This window comes from Mucor velutinosus (assembly GCF_035048745.1).
Source record: "Mucor velutinosus strain NIH1002 chromosome Unknown tig00001575, whole genome shotgun sequence".
Taxonomy (NCBI): Eukaryota; Fungi; Mucoromycota; class Mucoromycetes; order Mucorales; family Mucoraceae; genus Mucor; species Mucor velutinosus.
In genome coordinates this window covers 169047-192425 of record NW_027041916.1, presented here as the reverse complement: position 1 = coordinate 192425, position 23379 = coordinate 169047, and the positions used below count along the sequence as shown (strand labels likewise).

At 41.2% G+C, this 23379-nt stretch overlaps 5 protein-coding genes across 5 annotated transcripts; 3 read left to right on the top strand and 2 right to left on the bottom strand.

The window, feature by feature from the left end:
* Positions 1 to 740: 740 nt before the first annotated feature.
* On the bottom strand, positions 741 to 3041 carry ATC70_013311 (uncharacterized protein; the record flags this gene model as incomplete). Its single annotated transcript, XM_064832475.1, has 1 exon — positions 741 to 3041. The coding sequence occupies one exon, from the start codon at positions 3039 to 3041 to the stop codon at positions 741 to 743; it is 2301 nt and encodes a 766-aa protein (XP_064678734.1).
* Positions 3042 to 5674: 2633 nt separating this feature from the next.
* ATC70_013310 (uncharacterized protein) lies at positions 5675 to 8759 on the top strand (the record flags this gene model as incomplete). Its single annotated transcript, XM_064832474.1, has 3 exons — positions 5675 to 5959; positions 6025 to 7944; positions 8022 to 8759. The coding sequence occupies 3 exons, from the start codon at positions 5675 to 5677 to the stop codon at positions 8757 to 8759; spliced, it is 2943 nt and encodes a 980-aa protein (XP_064678733.1).
* A 5202-nt stretch (positions 8760 to 13961) lies between these two features.
* On the top strand, positions 13962 to 15284 carry ATC70_013309 (uncharacterized protein; the record flags this gene model as incomplete). Its single annotated transcript, XM_064832473.1, has 1 exon — positions 13962 to 15284. One exon carries the CDS (start codon positions 13962 to 13964, stop codon positions 15282 to 15284), a length of 1323 nt encoding a protein of 440 aa, XP_064678732.1.
* Positions 15285 to 15551: 267 nt separating this feature from the next.
* On the top strand, positions 15552 to 17634 carry ATC70_013308 (uncharacterized protein; the record flags this gene model as incomplete). Its single annotated transcript, XM_064832472.1, has 9 exons — positions 15552 to 16152; positions 16217 to 16303; positions 16355 to 16399; positions 16465 to 16588; positions 16645 to 16778; positions 16846 to 16977; positions 17039 to 17185; positions 17247 to 17441; positions 17498 to 17634. 9 exons carry the CDS (start codon positions 15552 to 15554, stop codon positions 17632 to 17634), a joined length of 1602 nt encoding a protein of 533 aa, XP_064678731.1.
* Positions 17635 to 20527: 2893 nt separating this feature from the next.
* On the bottom strand, positions 20528 to 23163 carry ATC70_013307 (uncharacterized protein; the record flags this gene model as incomplete). The annotated part of the gene is made up of 5 exons (XM_064832471.1): positions 20528 to 20563; positions 20637 to 21118; positions 21179 to 21355; positions 21416 to 22628; positions 22687 to 23163. The coding sequence occupies 5 exons, from the start codon at positions 23161 to 23163 to the stop codon at positions 20528 to 20530; spliced, it is 2385 nt and encodes a 794-aa protein (XP_064678730.1).
* Between the last annotated feature and the right edge of the window lie 216 nt (positions 23164 to 23379).

Sequence of the window (23379 nt, the reverse complement as noted above, 5' to 3'; positions counted from 1 at the left end):
CATGCTATTTGTAGATCACATTATTGATCAGCTACAGTAATAAGCCAAGGAAAAGATAAAAATAACCTTCAATAAACCTAAATCACATAATGCATGAGAGACGGCACACGAAACTGCATTGTAACATTGACGGCAATTTAGAGTAATAGAGTGCTAGATACACGATAATTGAATGCTCTAAAATCAGTATGCAATGTTAAATAGACGAATCTTGGCTAGTGAGATATACAGTTTGTAAAACCAAGTGATACAAAGCAATTCAAGTCAATCTGCTCATGTATACTTATACTATCGCCTAGAAAACCTTCATAAGTAGCCTGTAGCCGCGAATTTGACCCTTTTACGATGTCAACCTTACGTATCAATAGAAAAAACTCATATACCGGCAATCAGTATACTTCTATTACTCCCTATCTCTCAGATGTAAAGAAATCACAGCGAAACCTGGGTGCACTTAAGCCGTGTTTTCTCGTGCTACAAGCCGTTTCAAACCACCAGAATAGCGCCAAACAATTGCTTTTATCTAGCACTTACTTTCTGGCGTCTCTGCTCGATTTTTTTGGGATCGCTGAAAACCATGAGGTACTTTTTTTTTAAATTGTTTTTATTGATTGCTCCGTGTAAGTAGGTCCCTAGGGCACTACCAAGAGGCGGGCGCAATTGATATGATATTCAATTGTATTTAGGATAAAGCGATAGATGACAGGAACAAATGATAGATGACAATTGCGATTAGAGAATTACAATTGTTTGTGAATTTCAGTTTGGGCATGTAGTTGAAGGAGCTCGTTCTTGATCTGCTGGACCACATCGATCCATGTAAATGGAGTCGAATGAAAGATCATACGAACTTGAGCTCGCCAAATGTTGCCAAGTGTTACCAGTACGACCATGTGAGCAGTGGTGTATGATTTGGAGACATACTTGATGTTTTCAAAGTCAAGAGAGGAACAGGCTTGGATAATATCACCAATCGAAACGGTTGGCCACAAGAATTCAAAGATGATAGCTTTCCAGATGGATGCCTTACTGGAACAGAGGAAAAGCAAGTGTACAGCATTTTCTTCGTTATCACAGATTGGGCAGAGAGGTGATTCAGCTATCTCAAAGTAGTGTAGCAGGCGTTTGGTCGGGATGGTGTGGGTGAGGAAGCGATAGATGACATTACGGTGGACAAGGTTCAGGGACAGAGACCAGAAGAAATTCCAGTTGGACCTGGCGATGCTGGAGATATGAGCATCGATGCATGCTGTGCGGAATGTTCTGGTTGAAATCTGTCGAGTGAGGCCTTTCTGGCTGTTGAAGTCATAGGAGTCAATGAACGGTTTGAAGGAGATGTCGGTTGTGCGGTTGGTGCTATCCTGAGGAGGTTGCAGCATGAGGTTAAAGTACGGTTGGATATGTACTTTGTTCTCGTTGATTTGCTTCAGGATTTTCTTGCAAGCGCGTCGAATGTCAGCTGGGATGGTTGGTGCTTTTCGTGCTTCGAGTTGCAGAGGTTGGTCAGGATTGGGTTGATAAAGATCCTTTACTTGCAACTGAGTGGCCCTAATCGGCATTTTGGAGACAGTGGCAGACGGCTGCAGAATGGCTTTGACAGGTAGGATTGAGGCGGTAGCAATATTGAGGTGAACTGGTTCGTGGATGCGTTTGAGGCGGTCAACTGATTTGTAGATCATTGTTACCGTGTTGGTGCGTTGTTTAGTGAGACCAGTGGTTCGTGTGAGGGGAAAGAGCAACGAAACCTGCACATGCGCACTCTGATTTTGCTTATTCACTAGCATGACCAGCATGAGATCTAGGATGTGGGGCGAGCCAGAGGGATGGAGGAGCGGTTGAACCCAACGAAAATATAGGGCTGATTGTTGCAGAGCAACATCTAGAACACCTAATCCACCTAATGGCTTCGGCTTAGTCCATGTGGCCCAGGGGATAACAGGAAAGATGCCTTTTCGTCGAAACTTGGTGCAAATGGACTGGATAGCTTGGACATTACTTTGAGCAAACGGAGTTACTCGTAGTACATACCAGCATTTGGACAAAATCAAACTGTTGAGCACTGTAGCTTTGCCAACGACGGAGAGACTTCTTGCACTGTGAATTTTGGTAGCTGTCCGGAGATTGTCGACAAGACCACCGATAAATACTTCACATTGTTGAACCGATTGCAGCAGAGGAAACCCGAGATAGATCACTGGATTGGAATCCATGTTGGATGTGAATTTTGTGATATTCATTTCTGAGAGTCGTGCTTGCCAATATGACCATGTGTTTTGACCAGAGAGCGAGACAGCTTCAACCTTGTTGTAGTTAATCTTGGCATTGGTTGCATTGCAATAGACATCTAAGTGGTACTCGAGTCTTGCCAGATCAGGAAGGTCTTGAACAAATACAAAAGCATCGTCAGCGTAACAAAGGGTTTTTGACACATGAACTAAAGGGTCATTAGCATTATAGTTGGGATGGTCAGTTGCATACTGCATTTGATAGCCGTGGTATAATGGATCATTGAGAATAGACCGCAGAAAGGGTTCAATAGCCAAATTGTACAAAATAGAGGAAATGGGGCCACCTTGCTTTAAGCCTCGCAGCTTGGGAAAATCTTTGGTAAAGTAACCATTCACATTGATGCGCAAGAGATTTTGGCCCATCATGTTGATGATGCAGCGCACAAGATTAGCAGGGAAGCCATAAGTAATGAGTGCAGTTTGAAGGTACGAGAGGTTGACTCGATCGTACGCTTTTTCCTGGTCAAAACTAAGGCCAATTGCTTTGGGCATTTGGTGTATCACATTGTTCTTCTTTGCCAAGTTCATTGTTCGTTCAGCATCTTCCATTATGACCTGACACCGCAGAACGTTTTGGGCAATGAACCTCCCAGGCACGAAGCCCGCTTGGTTCTCGTTGATCAGTTGCTTAGCGACTTCCGTCGTTCGATGATTAAGCAAACGTGTCAAGAGTTTGTAGTCAGTGTTGCAGAGGGAGATAGGTCTATAATCTGCCATGTCATTGGGGTCATTTTTCTTGTAGAGGATTACCATGAGATACCCCTCATGGTTTTCATCAAAAATTAAACGATCACGTTTTTGACCACGAAAATGAAGACTTTTACTATGCCATACGAGCCTTTCAGCACTTCGGGTGGTTTCCACCGAAGCGAAGCGTAGGTCAGGAAACCAACCTACGTTCAAACGGCTCGTTACTATGCCATATAATACATCAAAATGCTTTTCTCGATCCAAAGCAACCTCTGAAACTTTGTTTATGAGATCTTTGAATGTGAAATCTCGACAATTTGGCTAAAATGACTATTTCCTATTTTCAAGAGTTGCTCAATAAGTTTATTTTAAACACGCATTAGAATTAGTAGCATCGGATGCGCCTTGAAAAGTACTTCAAAAAAGCATAAGGGGGTATGTAAGGATTATCACGCTTCAAATGGTTAAATATAGCAGGATAGTTCAATCAAGTCGAAATTTGACCAAATCTGTCCAATCTGGAGCAGCAGTATAATTAGTCGGAGTTAGAACCATTTTGGCAGCTGCTGGCAAGGTCAATGCTATACTTATCATAGAAGTAATCAGTGCCGTTGGAAGCCCTTAGTAATTGCATTGCAAATTGAAATCGTATCTTGATTGATACTTGCCATTGTTGCTCATGTATTAATTCAGTATATATAAGCATTGTGAAATGCGTAGAGCTAAATAAACATTTGAAAACATCATCAGCGAAACTTAATTGAGATTTACATATGCATGTTTCTTACCACAAGTAAAGTTCAATGTACAGATCTATAATCAGCAGATAGCTATTTGAGGCGTTTTGGTTATTATAAAGCCGATGTCATTCGTGCGGGCAAGAAGTAATAAGATCAAATCGCTTGAAGAGAGAGCGAGAGCAATGATACAGTACAATATTGCCAGACCGAGGACAGCATAAGGCTTGCAATGTGGACAGGCATTTGCTATGTGTCAAATATGCATCGAACAGAGTAAAGCTGTGCGATTTTTTCATGAGTTCATGCAGCGTTAATCAATATTTCCAAGTAGAGTTGCCTTGGCTTGATGAGCAACAATCTACAAGCCCTTGAAAAAAGACCATGATCTGGCACCATCCATGAAAATAGCTTCTCTGAGGTGTAATGTATATCTCACGACGTTGATAAAAAAAAACCAAAGTCTATTGTCAATGTGCACTCAATAGGACTACCATGATGAAACAAGAGGAGAGAATTGTCAATCCATCGATACATATTCATGCGCTTATGTTGATGTACAGCCACTAATGGTATGGATATGTCTGCAACCCCACTGAATGACATTTCGAGCTGAATCAATTAGCATAAGCTATTTCTCCTAAGGATAACAAACCACCAAATGTATGTATTTGTATGCATGACCACGTTTATGAGTAGGTTTTAGTGTATCACACGGCCATTTCTTTCTGTAACACACAGTTTTTTGCCGCTAGGATGTAATATGTATAGAAGAATGATATCATATAAGACTTTGTGTGTTACAATGAATGCTGATGTTGTGTGAAAACGACATTTTACGACAATTCAGCTGGATAGATTCAACGGATAAGGAGGTATTATTCTCTGTTCTAGACCTCGGACGACAACATGAAGCAAATATACATGATTAAATTGACCACACATTGTGAAATGTTGGTTTTATGTTTTATATTAAATGTTGTACAAATAATTTATTGCAAAATGGGGAGGAGGAGGAGGAGGGGAAGGAGGAAGAGCTTGAAGCAAACAAATTTGCTTGAATGCTAACTAACCAGTGCCATATTTATCATGGATATTTGTTCATCTCGATTTGTAGACATCCGCAACAGCTGTACCTGAGTGGTTCACTCTCTTTTGCTAGCAGCCGATGATCTCTCTTTCTTTGAATTTAGATGGTCTCTTCCTAAAGATGTGATACCGGAATCGAGGCTGTTTAGCGATTGCAGGCTTCGTATGGTGCCATTCACCATTGTTCGATTTGCAGCATTGGCCTCTGATTTGACTTAATTTGACATGTGGGATGGTTATTCATCGAGTTTCTATTTAATATCAAGAGAATACGCCACTGGTTCGTGACTGAATAGCACTTTTATAATACCATTTGTACGTAGAAAAAAATATTTTAGAGAAGCTTCGGATTCAGATCTACGAAATCTACCCAATGTTCTTGAATTAATATAATAAATTGCCTGATTTGTATGATAGAAATGATCCTTCAGTTTTGCTACAAAACGTTAAATAAAATGAATTGAAAGCGAAGCAAACCTCCAAGGCAAGCCAACGCTTAGCTTGTGGCATTGGAGCACACTCTAGTGCGTTTGTATTTTGGCTCCAATGTACAATAGATGCAACATTATCGAACTATGTTACCATGTTTTAAATCTCAGTAGGTGTGTCTCTTCCCCCTCCCCTCCCCTTTCCACCTCTCAACTCTTCTTTCAATCCTCCTTATTTGATTATAGATACGAAAAAAAGGTTTCGTCTTTCTTTCTTTTCGTTTTTCTTCATACTCGATTTCTTTTTTGATAGCCACAAAAGAGATCACTCAATTTGGCTTGCTGTACCTAAAGAGAACTCATCTCTCTCTTTTCTTGGATTTACAAAATAAAGGAACAACATCACTCTACTCCCTTCGGGGAAACCACACATTTGAACACTATGGAACAACAACATCAAGATACGAGCAACACTGAGGCATTCTACTCTTCGACATTTGATCAATTAACCTCGCCTATACATCGATTTGATTCGCAACAAACGCAGCAATCTTCGCCATCGACTGCGAATAACGTCAATGAAATGCAGCATCTGTTTGGCAGTGAGGCTGATATACATATGGCAGCATTGTCCAGTCCTACCAACAGAGTGTCTCCCATGACACCTTCCAGCAATGCCATCTCTATTGCAAGCTCGCCTTCAACGACTCAATTAATGCAAATGACTGTAAATAACTTGTATTATTAATATACGAAATGTTAATTAGTAATTTAACTTTCTTTCTCATCTAGAATAACCAAGCAGATCCTACAACTGCTGTTTCCTCAACCAACATGAGCCCAAATCTCTTGATGCATCATCACCAAGATGCCATTTTTGACAATACTGTGAATCCCGTAGATCTGAATCATCAGCAAGTAACCTTATCTTACACAGATAACGATCAGCATCTGCAGCAACAGTTACAGCAGCAGAATATAGTTCAGGCACAGGCACAGGCTCAAGCTGCTGCCTATCAAGCTCACATTCATCAGGCGCAGGTTCATCAATCACAGCAACAACAGCAGGTGCATCATCAGGTACAAGCACAAGCACAAGCACAAGCACAAGCACAAGCACAAGCACAAGCACAAGCACAAGCACAAGCACAAGCACAAGCTCAAGCACAAGCTCAAGCACAAGCACAAGCTCAAGCTCAAGCACAAGCACAAGCACAAGCTCATGCTCAAGCTCAAGCTCAAGCACAGGCTCAAGCCCAGGCGCAAGTTCAAGCTCATCATCAGGCCCAAGCACAAGCACAAGCCCAAGCCCAAGCCCAAGCACATGCTCAGGCTCAGGCTCAGGCTCAGGCTCAGGCCCAAGCGCAGGCCCAAGCACAAGCACATGTTCAGGCACATCAGCAGCAGCAACAACAGCAACTTCAACCATCTCAACCACAAATGATAAATGAAATGATGAACTCTCAATCAAGTATTGAACAACATCCCGTAGTTCCCTCTCAACGCACCTTGGAACAACAAGCCCAAAAACAACAGGTACCTGTGCCACAACAGCAAATGCATAGAGCGATGGACGAGGAAAACGAGCGAGTGGCAGCTGCAGCGCAACAAGTGATGGCACAACAAATGGCACACCAATATGCTATTTTGCAACAAAACAGCACAGACATTTTACAGCAACATGATATCATCTCTAATCAGCAACAGCAACAACAGCAACAGCAGCAGGAAACACCTCATGTTGTTCTGTCTCAAATGGCGAGTCTAGCAAGTCCATCTACTCCTACAGGCCCATCAACACCCACGAGTCCACTGCATCAAGTAAAGAATGATCATATCTCATTACACAACGCTATTGTACAGCAGCAACATCATCAGCAACAGCAGCAAGTCGTGTTTATCAACGAGACTATTCGAGGCACAAAGAGACAAGCGGATGATACGGTTTTGGACAAAAAGAAATCAAGAAGACACACCGTTTCCAGCTCGTTCCCGCCTGCGTTGAATATCGAAACAAAGAATCTGTCCAACATGATGGCTTCAGCTCCTCGTTCTGCTGCTGTCATTGGACAACAACAGCAATATCAACAGCAGCAAATGTACCAGCAACAACAACAGCAGCCTCAGCCTCAACAACAACAGTACGTTGTCAGCAGTGATTTGAATAGCGTTTTCAAGTCTGAGGACCGCAAAACGGTCATTGAATCACAAAAACAAGCACTAGGCACGATTGCACTCCCCCCTCCACCTACGCCACAAGAGTTGGGGCTGAAGCCCAGTACAACAACCGGGATTGCAGGCACTGCTGCGCAGGATTACGAAAACATGTCTCGAGAACAGCTGATTGCTCGACTGATTGTGCTTGAAAATGAAAAATTGAACACTGAAAAGAATGAGAAATCCAGTGTCAAATCCAACGAAGATGATGATGAGGATGACGAGAATATCAGCCCCAACACGCCTACAGACCACAAAATGCAACAGCAATGCCAAACAAAGCAACAGCAACAGCAGCAACAAACGAGTGATGAGGACAAATCCACTGTCGATGAGGAAGAGGAGGACGAAGAGACTTCATCGCTAGCTGGAGAGCCTGCTGGAAAATCTGTCAAAGTTCAAATTCAGTGCAGATGGAAAGACTGTGGCGAGATTTTTAATGATCTTCAAAAGCTGATTTCGCATATCAATGACTTGCATGTGGGTAGTGGCAAGGTAAGTGCGTTTTTTTTTTTTTTTTTTTTTTTTTTTTTTTTTTAGAAATATAGGTAGGTTACTGATATGCTGAATAGCCTACTTACTGTTGTGAATGGGAGGGTTGTTCTCGAAATCAAAAGCCATTCACAAAGCGACATAAAATGTACAATCATCTACGCACACACACTGGAGAGCGCCCCTTTGTGTGCGATAAACCCGGCTGTGGCAAGCGATTTTCTCGACCTGATTCACTTACAACACACATCAAGACGCATTCCAACGTGAGACCCTTCATCTGCCTGTCAAAGGGTTGTGGTAAAGCGTATTACCACTCCAGATCACTCAAAAAGCATGAAAAGACACACGAAGCAAGCACAACGCCCATGCTATCCACACCCAATAGTGTGATCCAGTACACAACATCTGCTTCTAGTGCAACTACAACCAGCAATACGCCATTTAGCACAACCAGTGCACCTGCCACTGGAATGCATCCTTCAGTACAAGTGGACTATCTCAATAGCCAAATGCGTCAGCATCAATCTCCTATTTCGATACATAGCCAATCCCTCCCAAATACGCCTCATCCTACATTGCAACAACAAAACAATTTTGCGTTATTACAACAACAGCAGCAACAGCAGCCAAGTTCGTCGAAAGCTTATACCCCAAACAATATTACGTTGTCATTTCCTCCAGCTGGTTTGGTTGAACAGCAACAGCAGCAAAGTACAGAGTTGATGGCTCAACAACATCCAATGTTTGATTCTGCGAATCAGCAATTGCAACAACAGCTTCAACAGCAACAGGGGTTTGACTTTAAGCAAGTGTAATCTATCAAGTACATTCATGCCATTTCTCATCATGATTTAAGTCTATTTGCCATATTTATAAACATTTACATAAACACAAAAATCTACTCTTCTTCTTGTCGTGTTAATACGGTGTTTCTGGAGATCAAGGGCATATGATTGCATATCACGCTTGAACAAGATATGTGAAAGTTGGTGCAAAATCGACGCTTTTAATATCTGACAAACAGTGGCTATTACTGCTAATAAGATAGACATGTATTCAACAAGTCTTGCTCAATAAGAACAATCATACATTGCGATTCTCTTATTGCTGAATAGATAGACGTGCTACTGCTCTTTCCAGATTTTGGCTGTCTTCTATTGCATAAGATCTGTCGGATCACCCCTGAACCATAATGTCACCCTCTTTAATAAGCGCCATTGGAAACATACTTGCTCTGTAAGGAAACGCCCACACACCCATAACTAAATAGCTTTATTGTCATAGGTGTATAACACATGTTGGAAGCCAGCTTTCATAGTGCCAATGATGCAACATCCGTCTGTGCATTCGAATATCTGCATTGACTCTGCGTGAATGTGTTCTGACATGCAAACACACACATATGTGGTGATTTCTTTTGAGCAATGGATGATTGCCCAATTGTACTTGCACGATCTTTCCAAGCGGATAGGCCAGACAAGTGTCAGTAGCAATGTAGCCTGGTTTTGAGCGGATGAATAATAGCTGTTGGAGTTGTACACCTAGCCCTTGTTCTGAAATCACAACACTGCGGTATGTAGAATGAACCAGCTTGCAGGCATCCGGGCTATGAGAGGAAGCAAATCTAAATCTAGCCATTGATGTAAAATCACTAATCATATAAAAGTTTATGTTTCGGATGGTTCTTTACCTTCGCTTCGCTTCGCTTCAGTGAAAACCAACTCGCACAGCAGCAGTTCGCGCTACCGATTGCCCTTGCGTATTTTATCAAAATACTGCTACTTTCATTTTGACCTTCCACTTACACATAGTAACTTTTCATATTATCTGTGGATCTGATTCTTATGTGATGTTCTACATCCATATATACATTAGTTACATCATATACGGGCAAGTATCATACAGATATTATCCCTTTTTAGTCAAGCGTGTGCCTAATACAGCAAAATATGAGTGCATTTGAGCTGCGTTTTCTTGAATTCAAGGCCGTTTTAGATGGTCAAAATAGTACCAAACAGTTGCTCTCATCTGGCAATTACTTGCTGACACCTTTGCTCAACTTTTTGGGGGTCAAAGAAACATGGATGAAAATCGACCAAAAAAGCATGAGGTACCCCTCATGGTTTTCATCGAAAATCAAACGATCGCATTTTTCACCTTGATAACGAAGACTTTTACTATGGTATACGAGCCTTTCAGCACTTCGGGTGGTTTCCTGACCTACGCTTCGCTTCGGTGGAAACCAACCTACGTTCAAACGGCTCGCGCTGCCGCGGGCCTTTGGCTAATATCCCAAAATTAATAGAGCTAAAATGTTAGAAGAGGAACCCTGATTGTTGATTGATACATAATCACTAATCATATGAGTGTTTATGCTTCGGATGGTTCTCACCGAAGCGTAGCGAAGGTAGAGAACCAACCTGCGCAGCGGCAGCTCGTGCTACTGATTGCTCTTGCGTATTTTATCAAAATACTGCTACTTTCATTTTGACCCTCCACTTACACATAGTAACCCTTCATATTATCTGTGGATCTGATTCTTATGTGATGTTCTACATCCATATACACGTAGCTACTTCATATACGGGCAAGCAGCATACTGGTATTCCCACTTTTTAGTCCTTAGTGTCCCTAATACAGAAAGTATGAGTGCGTTTGAGCTGAATTTTCTTGCGTTCAAGGCCGTTTTAGATCGTCAGAATAGCCCCAAATGGTTGCTTTCATCTGGCAGTTACTTTCTGACACTTTTGCTCGACTTTTTGGGGACCAAAAAAACATGGTCAAAAATCGACCAAAAAGCATGAGGTATCCCTCATGGTTTTCATCGAAAATGAAACGATCGCATTTTTCATCTTGATAATGGAGACTTTTACTATGGTATATCTTGAATCAAAATGTTTCTATCAATCCAAAGCAACCTCTGAAATTATCTTTGTGGGACTTTGATATGTAAAATTTCGACATTTTGGCCATAAATCTCTTTTCATATTTTTACAAATCATTTAATAAGTGAATTCAAAACATCTATTTTACTTAGTACCATTGGAAGCGCCTTGAAAAGTACTCCAGGAAAGCTTAAGGAAGCATGGGGTGATTATCATACTTCACTTAGTCGAATCTGAAAAAATAGCTCGATCGAGTCCAAAATTATCAAAATATGTCCAATCTGGAACAGACTATGATTCTGGGTTTGAATTAATTTTGGCTGGTAGGGCCAGCTGGAAAACTCATGCCCTTTTCATAAGGCAATACAGTAGTAAATGCCCTTGAAGCGTATAGAAAGTAGGTGGAAGGTCATAGCACTATCGTTTATAATGATATTTTATTGCCTTCTATATCGTTCATAATGATATTTTATTGCATTCTATATTTAATAACGTTAGTCTGGACATTGACAATGCATGGGTTGCATAAAATGTCTGCAGTAAGTAATGAAATCTCTGAGGCTCTGAGACGTCGCTCAAATAAAACATTGACAGCATTGAGCAGAGGAAAGAGGGTAGAAACAACAGTGGTTTTTGTTGATTGATTGTAAAATCATTATTCTCATATGAGCCAGGACAGATAGATGCCTTGAAACTCAGGTTCCATATTAGGATTGTAAAGTGCAAAAGTACTGAACATTTATTATGTTATGATATGAGCCAGGACAGATAGATGCCTTGAAACTCAGGTTCCATATTAGGATTGTAAAGTGCAAAAGTACTGAACATTTATTATGTTATGATATGAGCCAGGACAGATAGATGCCTTGAAACTCAGGTTCCATATTAGGATTGTAAAGTGCAAAAGTACTGAACATTTATTATGTTATGATATGAGCCAGGACAGATAGATGCCTTGAAACTCAGGTTCCATATTAGGATTGTAAAGTGCAAAAGTACTGAACATTTATTATGTTATGATCTTGAATCAAAATGCTTCTCTCGATTCAAAGCAATTTCTGAAACCACTTAAATGAGGTTTTTATATGCAAAATTTCGACTTTTTGGCCAGAAACCTCTTTTCATATTTGCGTAAATTATTCAATAAGTTTATTCAAAACATCTATCTTACTTGGTACCATTGGATGCGCCTTGAAAAGTACTCCAGAAAAGCTTAAGGATGCATTTTTTTTTTTTTTGTAGGGGAGTCGAGCTCCAGGTTTTATTTAAAGTCCTTTAAATGTCATACTGAGGGATAGAAAAGACTGTTGGTGGACCCAATGTCTGCAAAGAAGGGGAATAAGATATTTTTTGAATTAAGTTGGGAAAGAAATCTACTACTAATAAGGTGCGACACCTAGAGCCAATACAGTCTTGCGGAAATCGTCAAAATATAGATAATGGATAGAGTACAAAAAACACCAAACGAGGACATCAGTACTACGTCAAAAAATCAAAACAACTTGCGTTCACCAGGATTTGAACCGGGATCCTCCCGTTGGCATACGGGAGTTTTACCACTTCGCCCTACCACCAGGGACAGCTTAAGGATGCATTTTTTTTTTTTTGTAGGGGAGTCAAGCTCCAGGTTTTATTTAAAGTCCTTTAAATGTCATGCTGAGGGATAGAAAAGACTGTTGGTGGACCCAATGTCTGCAATGAAGGGGAATAAGATATTTTTGAACTAAGTTGGGAAAGAAATCTACTACTAATAAGGTGCGACTCCTAGAGCCAGTACAGTCTTGCGGAAATCGTCAAAATATAGATCATGGATAAGAGTACAAAAACACCAAACGAGGACATCAGTACTACGTCAAAAAATCAAACAACTTGCGTTCACCAGGATTTGAACCGGGATCCTCCCGTTGGCATACGGGAGTTCTACCACTTCGCCCTACCACCAGGGACAGCTTAAGGATGCATAGGACGGTTATCATATTTTACTTAGTCGATTCTGTAAAAATAGTTAAATCGAGTCGAAAATCATTAAGATTTGGCCAATCTGGAACAGGTTATGAGTCTGAATTAGAATTAATTTGGCTGGTGAGGCAGGCTGGCAAACTCAATGTCCTTTTCGTAAGGCAATACAGTAATAGATGCCCTTGAAGCGTATGGAAAGTAGGTGGAAAGTCATAGCACTATCGCTCATCATGCTATTATCTTGCATTCTATATTTAACAAAGTTAGTCTGGACATTGACGATTCATGGGCTGCATAACATGTCTGCAGTAAGTAGGGAAGTCTTTGAGGCTTCGGGTCGTCATTTAAAGAAAACGTTGACAGCATTGAACAGAGGGAAAGACAGTAAAAATAAACGTGATTTTTGTTGATTGATTGTAAAATCATTAATCATATATGAGCTATGCCTGATAGATGCCTAGAAACCGAGTTTCTATATCAGGGTTGTAAAAGTGTCTAGGGACTGAACATTTATTATAATATGATGGACTGGTACACTTTCCAACGCATGAGCAACACTTCTTGGACACAGCATGGCAATGCCGTTGATGTCTGTGCCCAAATAAGCCATAAGTTCTGTGTTTACCAGCTATAAAAATTCAGGTGTCAGCATAACAGAACCAGGTGGATTGCCATTCTCAATGCCCAGCAGATGCGCCTTGTCAATCTGATCATTTAGCCACATGTGCGAGCTCATAATAAGGGATGGCTCTAAATATACGGCCCTACGCTGATGCTCGCACTTTCCAAACACGGTGCCACCACCTACTGGACCCATATCAAGCATAGCATTCTACACCAATGGAATGCAATGCATAGCTAAAGCTGTTGGCCCCAAATCTATAGAGCGAATTGCCAAATATCAAGTTGTAATCTTTGATTTGGACATTCAAAGATAAAGCCAGAATCAAAAGTTAATCGAGTAACGTCTCTAACAATATCTAGACTAGTTGGCTATCTGGAAACGCATAGAGATCGATTCAAATGGATCATCCTTTCATGTTGATTGGAAGGATAACCAACATTTACGTCGGAGAAGCCACACTGACTGCTATTACTAAAAGCTTCATCAAGGGAAAAAAAAAAGTAGAGTTCCTCCTTTTTCTTTTTTATTTCAACAATTCAACAATCGCTATGGTCAAGGTCAAAGCACTCTCTCGTTCCTCCAATGACTATGTCAGAGAACGTGTAGAAGACATTCACAAAGTACAACGCAACTTGGACCCTAATGCTCATCCCTTTGAACAAGGTAGAGAATATACCAGAGCTTTGAATTCTGTCAAATTGGATCGTATGTTTGCAAAGCCCTTTGTTGGGTCACTGAATGGACACATTGACGGTGTATACTGTTTAACTAAGCATCCCTCCAAGCTGAATTCGATGATTTCCGGCAGTGGTGATGGTGAGATTTGTATCTGGGAAGTATCTGAACAAAGAACCACATGGCGAGTGCAAGGTCATCGTGGCCTTGTCAGTGGTGTGTGTCCTGGCAAAGAGGAAGGCCGATTCTTGTCTTGTTCTACTGACAAGACAGTCAAGGTATGGGGAGACGACAGTGAACCTATCGAAACATACATGGGCAAGCATGCTTTCACCGGCTTATCGCATCATCGCTCTGATCCCATCTTTGCAACATCGGGTGGCACTGTAGAAGTATGGGACGAAAGCAGATCAGAACCCATTCACGATTTTGCATGGGGAGCCGATTCTTACCAGACAGTTAAATTCAACCAAGTGCAACAAAATATCTTTGCTTCTTGCGGTACGGATCGCACCATTGTACTGTATGACTTGAGAACAAGCAAACCTCTGTCCAAGCTCGTCATGTCACTCAAGACAAACGCCATTGCCTGGAACCCTATGGAAGCCTACATTTTCACAACAGGTAGCGAAGATCACAACGCCTATACATTCGATATGAGAAACATGACCTCAGCAAAGAACGTACTCAAGGACCATGTGTCTGCCATCATGGACGTCGACTACTCACCTACCGGCCAAGAGATTGTTACAGGCTCCTATGATCGCACAATTCGTTTGTATGATGTGGGCACAGGGCACAGTAGAGACTGCTATCACACCAAGAGAATGCAACGTATCTTTGCCGTGCAGTACTCGATGGACAGCAAGTATGTGCTGTCTGGCTCAGACGACGGTAATATTCGTATCTGGAAGGCACATGCCAACGAAAAGATGGGTGTCAAGGACTGGCGTGAGAAGAACAAGCTTGAATACTCTGCTAAATTGAAGGAAAGATACGGCCACATGAAGGATATCCGCAGAATCGATAAGCACAGAAGAACACCCAAGGACATTAAGCTGGCTGATGCAACCAAGAAGGAGATGATCAAGGCAGAGAGAAGAAAGGAAGAGCTGAGACGCAAGCATTCCAAGAAGTTAGACGCTGTCAGACGTGTGCCTGAACGTGAAAAAGCCATCATTGGCATTGCTAAATAGATTCATCTGTATAAATATCATTCCCTTTTGTTCTTTGCTACTGCTATCAAATAAACCACTGTACATTATTTTCTTTTTACTGAATGTTGGCTGTCTGTTTGCTTCTCACATGATGGAAAGTTTGTTTGAAGTGTGGTATACTGACCAATGCTGGTGGTGTGAAACAATTCAACATCCGTTTGGTCGACGTATCCATGGCTCTATGAGAAGCATAAAAAAAGATATTTCCTTTTTCCTTTTTCTTTTCTTCATCCACAAGTAACCCACATGTCAGACACTGCTGCTGAAATAGAGAGAAAATCAAAGCCAAACCAACTGGACACACCTTTACAAGCAGCAATTGCTGATGACGCTACGAATACCAAGGAAGCTACTCAAGAGGAGCAAGCACCTGTTACCATGGCTGCCGTAGAGGAATTCGCACAACAAGAGTCCCCAACATCATTGCCACCACCACACACAACAACAGCAGCAGTTCCTCCAGAACCAGTTGAGCAACCAAATCTACCTGAAAACATTCGCATTTTGAAGGAAGCTTTCCCAGATACAGATGTAGAAGTTATAGAAGCGGTTCTTCAATCACAGAATGATCATGTTGAAAGCACCTTTGAGATTTTGCTTGGCATGTCGGATCCTAGCTACAGTGCACCACCTCCAGCTCCAGCTCCAGCTCCAGCAGCTGCCGAGCAAGCGCCTCCAATGCCTCCTCGCCCTCAGTCAAGACAAAATAGCAGTGATGCGCCCTATGCGTATTGGGAACGTCAAGCACAACCAGAGCCAACATCTGTGGAAGAGCAACTTCGCATGGATGAAGAACTCGCCAAGAGGCTCGCTATGGAGGATGAGAGAAGATCTCAGCAGCACCAACGTAAGCATGCAGTGTGCTATGAATGTCAACATTGCACTTATAATCCACACGATATTATGCATAGGTCGTCGGTCATCCCAACAAGGCCAATACCAGCAGCAACCGCAGAGACAGAGAGATGATGACGATGACTCTTTGTTCAATCTACAAGGTAAGGCTGAAACAGCTAAAAGCGAGTTTTCTGGAGATTGACATTAGGCAGAGGAATTACCTATTATCAAGGAAAAGATGAAGGAAGCTGGCAATGGTAAGGGAGATAAGAAAGTACCCCATTCACATCCACCTGATAACGAACACTATGTTGATACATAGCTGCCAAGAAAAAGATGATGGATTTATACAACCAATTCAAAGCAAATACACAAAAGAGCAACCCTCAAAATCAGCATGAAACAGCTGCAACATCATCTATGCCTACTACAAACGCACAATACAGGTAATGACAGGGCCCGCAATAGGAACAGGGCGTGTGATATTCACTGGTATGTGTAGAGGATTACCGAGCGACGATGGGGACGATCTTTTGACGGGCGATATATCTGCGCTACACTTGTCAGACTACGACGTATATGCAAAAACGAGCAATCGACCTGCCACTGCTAGAAAATCCAGCGATTATCAGAGAGGTATAAAAACAACATTCAAATATGTGTGTCTTGCAGTCAATGGTATATTAACACCTCATCAAATAAGGCGACGATACCATCTATGTCAATCCTCCTGTTGGATCACCCTCGCACAACCTTAAAGTCACATCGACATCTGATGCACAACTGAAGGCTGATGAGGATTTTGCTAGACAGTTGGCGCAGGAGGAGCAAATTGGTAAAGTGAACGAGTATATTGGCGCATTGCTTGGGACTAAATGCAAGTAATATATGTGTAGAAGCTAGAAGATCACGACACTCGTCAGTAGCTGTGGAGGATACTACGCTACATGCGCCTCAAATGCCAACAAGAAAGCCCGTCAATCCCACTGTAGTTATTGCACCTAGATCGCCACTTGAGTTTGAAGGCGATTCAGACTATGAAGGTATTAATCTCGATTCTTCAAATGTTTAGTAAAGATATCTGACTTGTTATGTATTTGATAGATATTGGATTGACAGCAGCAAACACAACTCAGCGCAATACTAATCCCAAAATCACCAACCTGGAGGATAATGCTTCAGTTCCATACGTTATTGGGGATGACGATGATTCAGATTCAGATGATCTTGTGGATATTGATGACGATGCTTTCAAGGATGAGGATGATGAGCAAGAGAAAAAGAAAAATAGTACATCTGGTAAGTAGGAGAATGGCAATCAATGAGATGTGATTTCTAAATTGCCGGTGAAGCAGAAGGGGAATCTACCAAGGGACAAACAGCTGCCAGTGAAGCACATTCGTCTAATGCCAATCCCACCGTTGCTGATCATGGTTCGTCTCAATCAACCAACCCAGCAACCACGTCTTCTAATGAAAAGCCGAAAGCGTAATTACCTCTTCCTTATTCACTCTATCTTACACATTAAAGCTAAAGCTTAAATTTAACTAAACTCGACATTGCGATTGTTTCACAAGAACCAAATGCTCGAATGAACTACAAAATTTCAAGAGGCAATGTCCGTGATTCATTGCATCTAAACAGAAAACAAACCTAATTGCTGATTGCCAAAGACTGGCTGTCTAAAGTATGTATTATTGGATTTGTACATATAATCAAGACCTGCATTTCTCCTTTTTTTTTTTTTTTTTCGTAAAATGCGCAACACAGCTTTAAACCTTTGCCACACCACAACAAAGTAAGATAGCACCAAGCGGTTTTTGCTACGACGTTTTCGAACATCTCATCTATCGATCTATTACTCGTATTTGCTTGTAGCTAACACTTGTATAAACCTCATTACTCAAAGTTGGCTTATTTCGAAAATCATCCATTTCTCATCAGCAAACCCTATAAGCTAAAATCCAACCACACCATCGTTTTTCTCGCAAAACCTTGCTATAGAAACACACTACTTTTAAAGCTCTGGCATCAATATTTCAAAACTTGATTTTAGATGACCCAAGCCTCGAAACTGGAAACACTTTCGTCCATTCAAAATTTGATATGAGATAAACGATGAAATTAAAAAATGTTCAAAATTAAGGATAAGCGAAGCATGTTTGGCAGTGCATTTGTTACTGAGAAGACCTAGTACCTAGTGTACTGCTGTACCTATATTCTTTTCGGCACATAATAAATTTAAAGGACATCTTTCATATGAAACTATTTAATTGATATCAGATCAACTGATTGCTTCGTATTTTACTTTTTAATAAAAAAGAACTTTAATCAGAATTGTATGGATATCATTTTATTACAAACATTATATCATGATAAATGCCAGATCAATAGCAGATCAACTAGTTATAACCCATCGTTCTTTCGACCCCCGAGCCAATCAGAATGCCCAAAAACTCCGCTGATCTAAAAAAATTTGCGAGGGTTTCTCCCTGTTTTGATGTGAGGCAAAATTTTAAGCGCCGCTATATAGAGCAATATAGCAGATGCTATCATCAAATTTCCTTCAGGTGCTAGAGCATGCCTTACTTACACCACCTAGCTTTAGATTCTGGCGTTGAGACTCTCAATCATCACTAAAGTAAGTAGCGATAACCAAGTGGAGGCGGCCTATCTACCTCCTAGCCTCGGATAAAGTCTTGTTGAGCTTCAGGGATAGGCACATCCACACAACGTAAAAAAGGTATGCTTCAGAGAAACATAATAAAAGAGAAAAGAAAAGGAAGAACAGAACATACTACTACAGGGCTATAGTAATATGTATGCAACAAGTACTTGTTGAGCTGATCATATCACAGCCAACAAAAGAGAAAGAAAAAGCAAGAAAGTAAACATCATGATAAAATGCATTATCAAGAGAAAGGAAGCAATAGTAATAACACAAACAACGTTCAAAGAAGTTTATATCATTGTAACCAAAGGAAAAAAAAAGCTACTTACCGCTTACCATAACCAGAGATAGTCTAGAAAACCAGCATGCACCAAAGACAGCAGACCAAGGGATACGCAAGCATCACGATAAGACCATCGAAGCGACCACTACAAAGCGCACAGCAATAGGCCAGTTATGGAACCCAAACCAGAGCCTTTACGAGTAAGCTACTACAGTATAGAACGCGTTAACATTGTATTCTACGTCTATCGCGCAGTTGTCAATTATAATTACTTCAGTTCCATCAACAAAGGTAACGTTGCTTCATAAATAATAAGCTTGCAAAGTATAATATAGAAAGGGGGGATGCTAATAAAAGAAAAAAAAAAGGCTAATAAAAGCGGAGGCTGAAAGCCGACACTGGTACAAGTATAGTGAGAACGAAACACCAGAAATTTGGCCGCATGCTATAACAGAGTAACAAAGCAAAATAGGAGCTAGCAATTTTTTCTACTAGGTTTGCCAACACCTTATCTATCGATCTGTCACTTGTAATTAAGAGGTTATATTTAGCAAAGGTAGCCAATCATGCGTTCCAATTGAGCCACCTACCAAAACGACGGTATTCTAAAATACGAATAGCATAGCCTTCATATTGCTCTGAATGAGGATTTATGGATTCCTGATATCGTTTGATCTCAAAATCGAGCGATATGATTCTGATAATAGCACTGCTTTCCAGGCTAATCAAACCTAGGGTAGATTTTAAAGGAGAATCTAATGATACCAGTTTTAAGTGTATAAATCTAGGCTATTAGACTGATTTTTGATAGGATATTTTTTGGGGCTTTTTGATTGTTTCTGACAGGTTACCAAGTTCCTGTTGTCAAAACTCTACTTGTAGTACTTATCAAATTGTAGAGCAAACAAGATCCTACCAAATAAGCCCTGATTCAAAGCTATAGCATAATTCTATCATGAGATATCAGCAATTTTGTACCTTAAAGTAATAGTCATTCAGATTTTTGTCTTGCTACTACAGGCAAATTTTAACCAAAAATCGATGAATTCGCACGAGGGAATTTTTTGGTCATATCTTGCGAAAGATGCATCCTATTTAAATAAAACAAAGACCATTCAATAGCTCTACGTTAGATCCACCATGCTGTAAGATTTTTGGGTACCAAATGTACGCTCCCATCATGAAATTACTCATAACCTTTTATTTTAATAGCTACAACAACAAGCAGGCGTTTTTTATATATAAAAAAAAAGAAGTTATAACGAACTACCTTGCGTTTCACTCGAAAGTTTTCAAATAGTATAAATATTTTACATGTAGATAAATTGTAAATGTATGAGTATTATATAAGATCTGTGTGTGTGTGTATGGGTTGGACATGGATAGAGATGTCGTCGAGTGGTATGCGTATTGCCTTGATGTGCATTTTGATCAAGATGAATGAGATGTAATGATACGGTGCAGCTCCTATTCAACCAGATAAAGCGATATTTGACCACGCTGTTAGATATCAGAAAAGCGCATCATTTGTTTTCTTTACCTTTTCCAAATCCTCAAGACTGGACAAGCTTTTTCCACCATCTCTTTCTACAAACAATCGACTTGCTGCAGCAGGAGTAGTAAGCGAAGTGGCATTTTTTGCTGTATCATACGCATCCAGATACTGAGACCCATACTTGACCAGAGTTGCCATTTCCTCTCCTGATATCGCATTTTTCTCTGCTGGCACTTTTCTGCCTGTGTTCTTGTCTGCTGGCAGCACGCGTTGCAGCACCAATGTATTTGGATTCTTCATGAGTGAGTACTGTGTTTGTTTCTCAGAGAGTGGTGTGCTTCGTAATACGCCATGAGGTAAGTGAATATCGACACCTCCTTCATTGCGAGAGACCGACATGGGTGATGGAAAGTTTGGGTTAGCAATGTCCTTTCGAGGTATTGTGCTGATAGTGGGCTCATATGCTTCTAATGCAGCATCGACTCGCTTCAAAATGGCTTCCGTATTACTATCGAGACGTGTCATGACTGGAAGACTACGGTGTGAGTACATGCGATGGTGCGAATACTTCTCTGGAAAGACCTTACTTGATGTTGGCCTAGCCGATGAGGAAGAGGAGGAGGATGTTGAAGATGACAGTGAGACGGGTCGCTGATCGTTAAGGTTGCTGACGAAGTTGTGCAGTACAAAGTGCTTTTCTCTGGCTGTGGCTTCCAGGTCTTTCAATACGTCTGATAGTTTTTGATCCAGGTTCAGCAAGGTGTCTGTCAAGCATGTCAGCATCTCATCTGTACCTCATCAGTCCGTCTCTTGTACATATATACCTCTGCCATTTGTGCTCAAAATCAATCTATACTGGTGAGGCTGTTCTATGTCTGATATAATGTGGAATTTCACCAACGCCGTTGATGTCAAATCAGCAATAGAGATATTTGCTGGTATCGCAATCATTTTATCAATCCTCTCCATCTCTGCCTTGTCCTTTATCGTCTTCTTCTTCTTGCCAAATCTTCGCAATGTGGTCATCTTTTTGATGGCTGCCATCTTGTCAGATACTGGAAGAGCTGCTACCGCTGCAGTTGTTGTTGTTGCCGAGGTGACAGCTGTCATTAAAGATACCTTGATATGAACCTGGCCACTCTTATCATTGACCCGCTTGATGCGCTTGTGCATAAAGAATTGGAGCGAAGAGTCGCTGAGCGATGAGATGGACGAAGATCGCTTCTTTTTCTTCTTGTTGACGTAATCAGAGGTAGGCACCAACTGTCTGAATTGTGTGAGTGAGGGCATGGGTGTGGTAAGGTGTGCTGTGAGTGATTCATGAATAGCGTAGGGCTTGTCCTCTGGATCCAATGTGATTTCATCGCCATCCCGACTCTTGACAGTAAGGTAATACTCAACACCGCTGTTTTTGCCATGGGAACGGCCATTTTTTGTCTCGATCTGCGAAATGTGGAATTTCTCCATGGCGCTCATCAGTAGCTCATCGACACTGGTGGACTCAGTGACCCGTACTGAATGGTAGGATGCTCCCACGTCTACGTTGCCAGCAAAGACCCGCAACACCTTTGAATTGACTGGGACCTGTTCACGTGATGGATGTCGAACCGGGTCTGCATGATTGTTGACAGCAGTAGGCTCCTTGATTCTATGCTGGCGTTGCAATACTTGCTTCGTTTCATCATGATGGAGATTATTTTTAGAATCCAGAATTTGGTTACTTTTATGCACTGACTGTTGCAAAGGTTTATTGTCATCCTCCTCGTCGTCTTTTTCCTCAGGCTCAGCTTGTTGTGGCTGTTGCTGCTTGTCCATATGTGGCTCGATATCCTCGTCCATATCATCGTCGTCAAGCATTTCTTCGTTCCATTCCTCGTACGTTTCATCCTCAATCTCATCGTCATCTTCTCCCGTGAGCAATACATGCAACTGCACATTCAATGAAGTTGAGAGTATCACCTTTTTTTTCTTTTTCAATGGTGCATTGGATGCTGTTTTGTTGTTGATGTAATGAGTCGCTTGATCCATCGAAGTCAACTAACATTACTGAATTCAGCACACAGCAGCCTGTTTGATTCAATTGTTCACGGTTTACCTCTACATTGCGATGCTTGTTCAATCTAGCCAGTCTCTCAAATGGTGTTTCAATGTTCTCTGCTGGTATGTAGCCCACTTCAGACGTCTTTAGGTCTCGAATGAGCCACCAATACGAGTTTGAGTCATCCAGCAATGTAAGCGCGTCTCCCTTTTTGACAGAAGCTTGCCCATCCACAGTAGCTTCGAATGTGTGAAGAGTGTACACAAGATCAAAATTGATGTTTTCATCTGGGATGCTAGGCGACGATGTAAAATCAGATCCATCGTCTTCGTCTTGGTCTTCGTCTTGGTCTTCGTCCTCGTCTTCCTCATCCTCATTCTCATCTTGATCTTCCTCGTCGTCTTCCTCCACTTCTTCAATGAGCCGCTGTTTGTGTATAGGATGTGCATCCTCGTCTCCCTCTTCCTCTCGTATGGCTAGTTCTGGCGATGGAGTCCATTTCCTCTGAGTGTTGATGACCAAATTTCTTGACATTTGACTGTATGGGAGGCAGTAATTAAATTAGGAAAAAGAAAGAAGGAGAGAAAGAAATAGTTATACAAGAAAATTGGTTTTTTTTTTTTTATCTAGTGTGAAAGGGGAAAGGGTGAAATATAGAAAACGAAATGAATAGGAGGCTCGGTCTATTGAAGCTCAGCATTCAGTGAATTGATATCGCTTTGGGCAGTTTAGGGCTTATTTTGCTTGTAT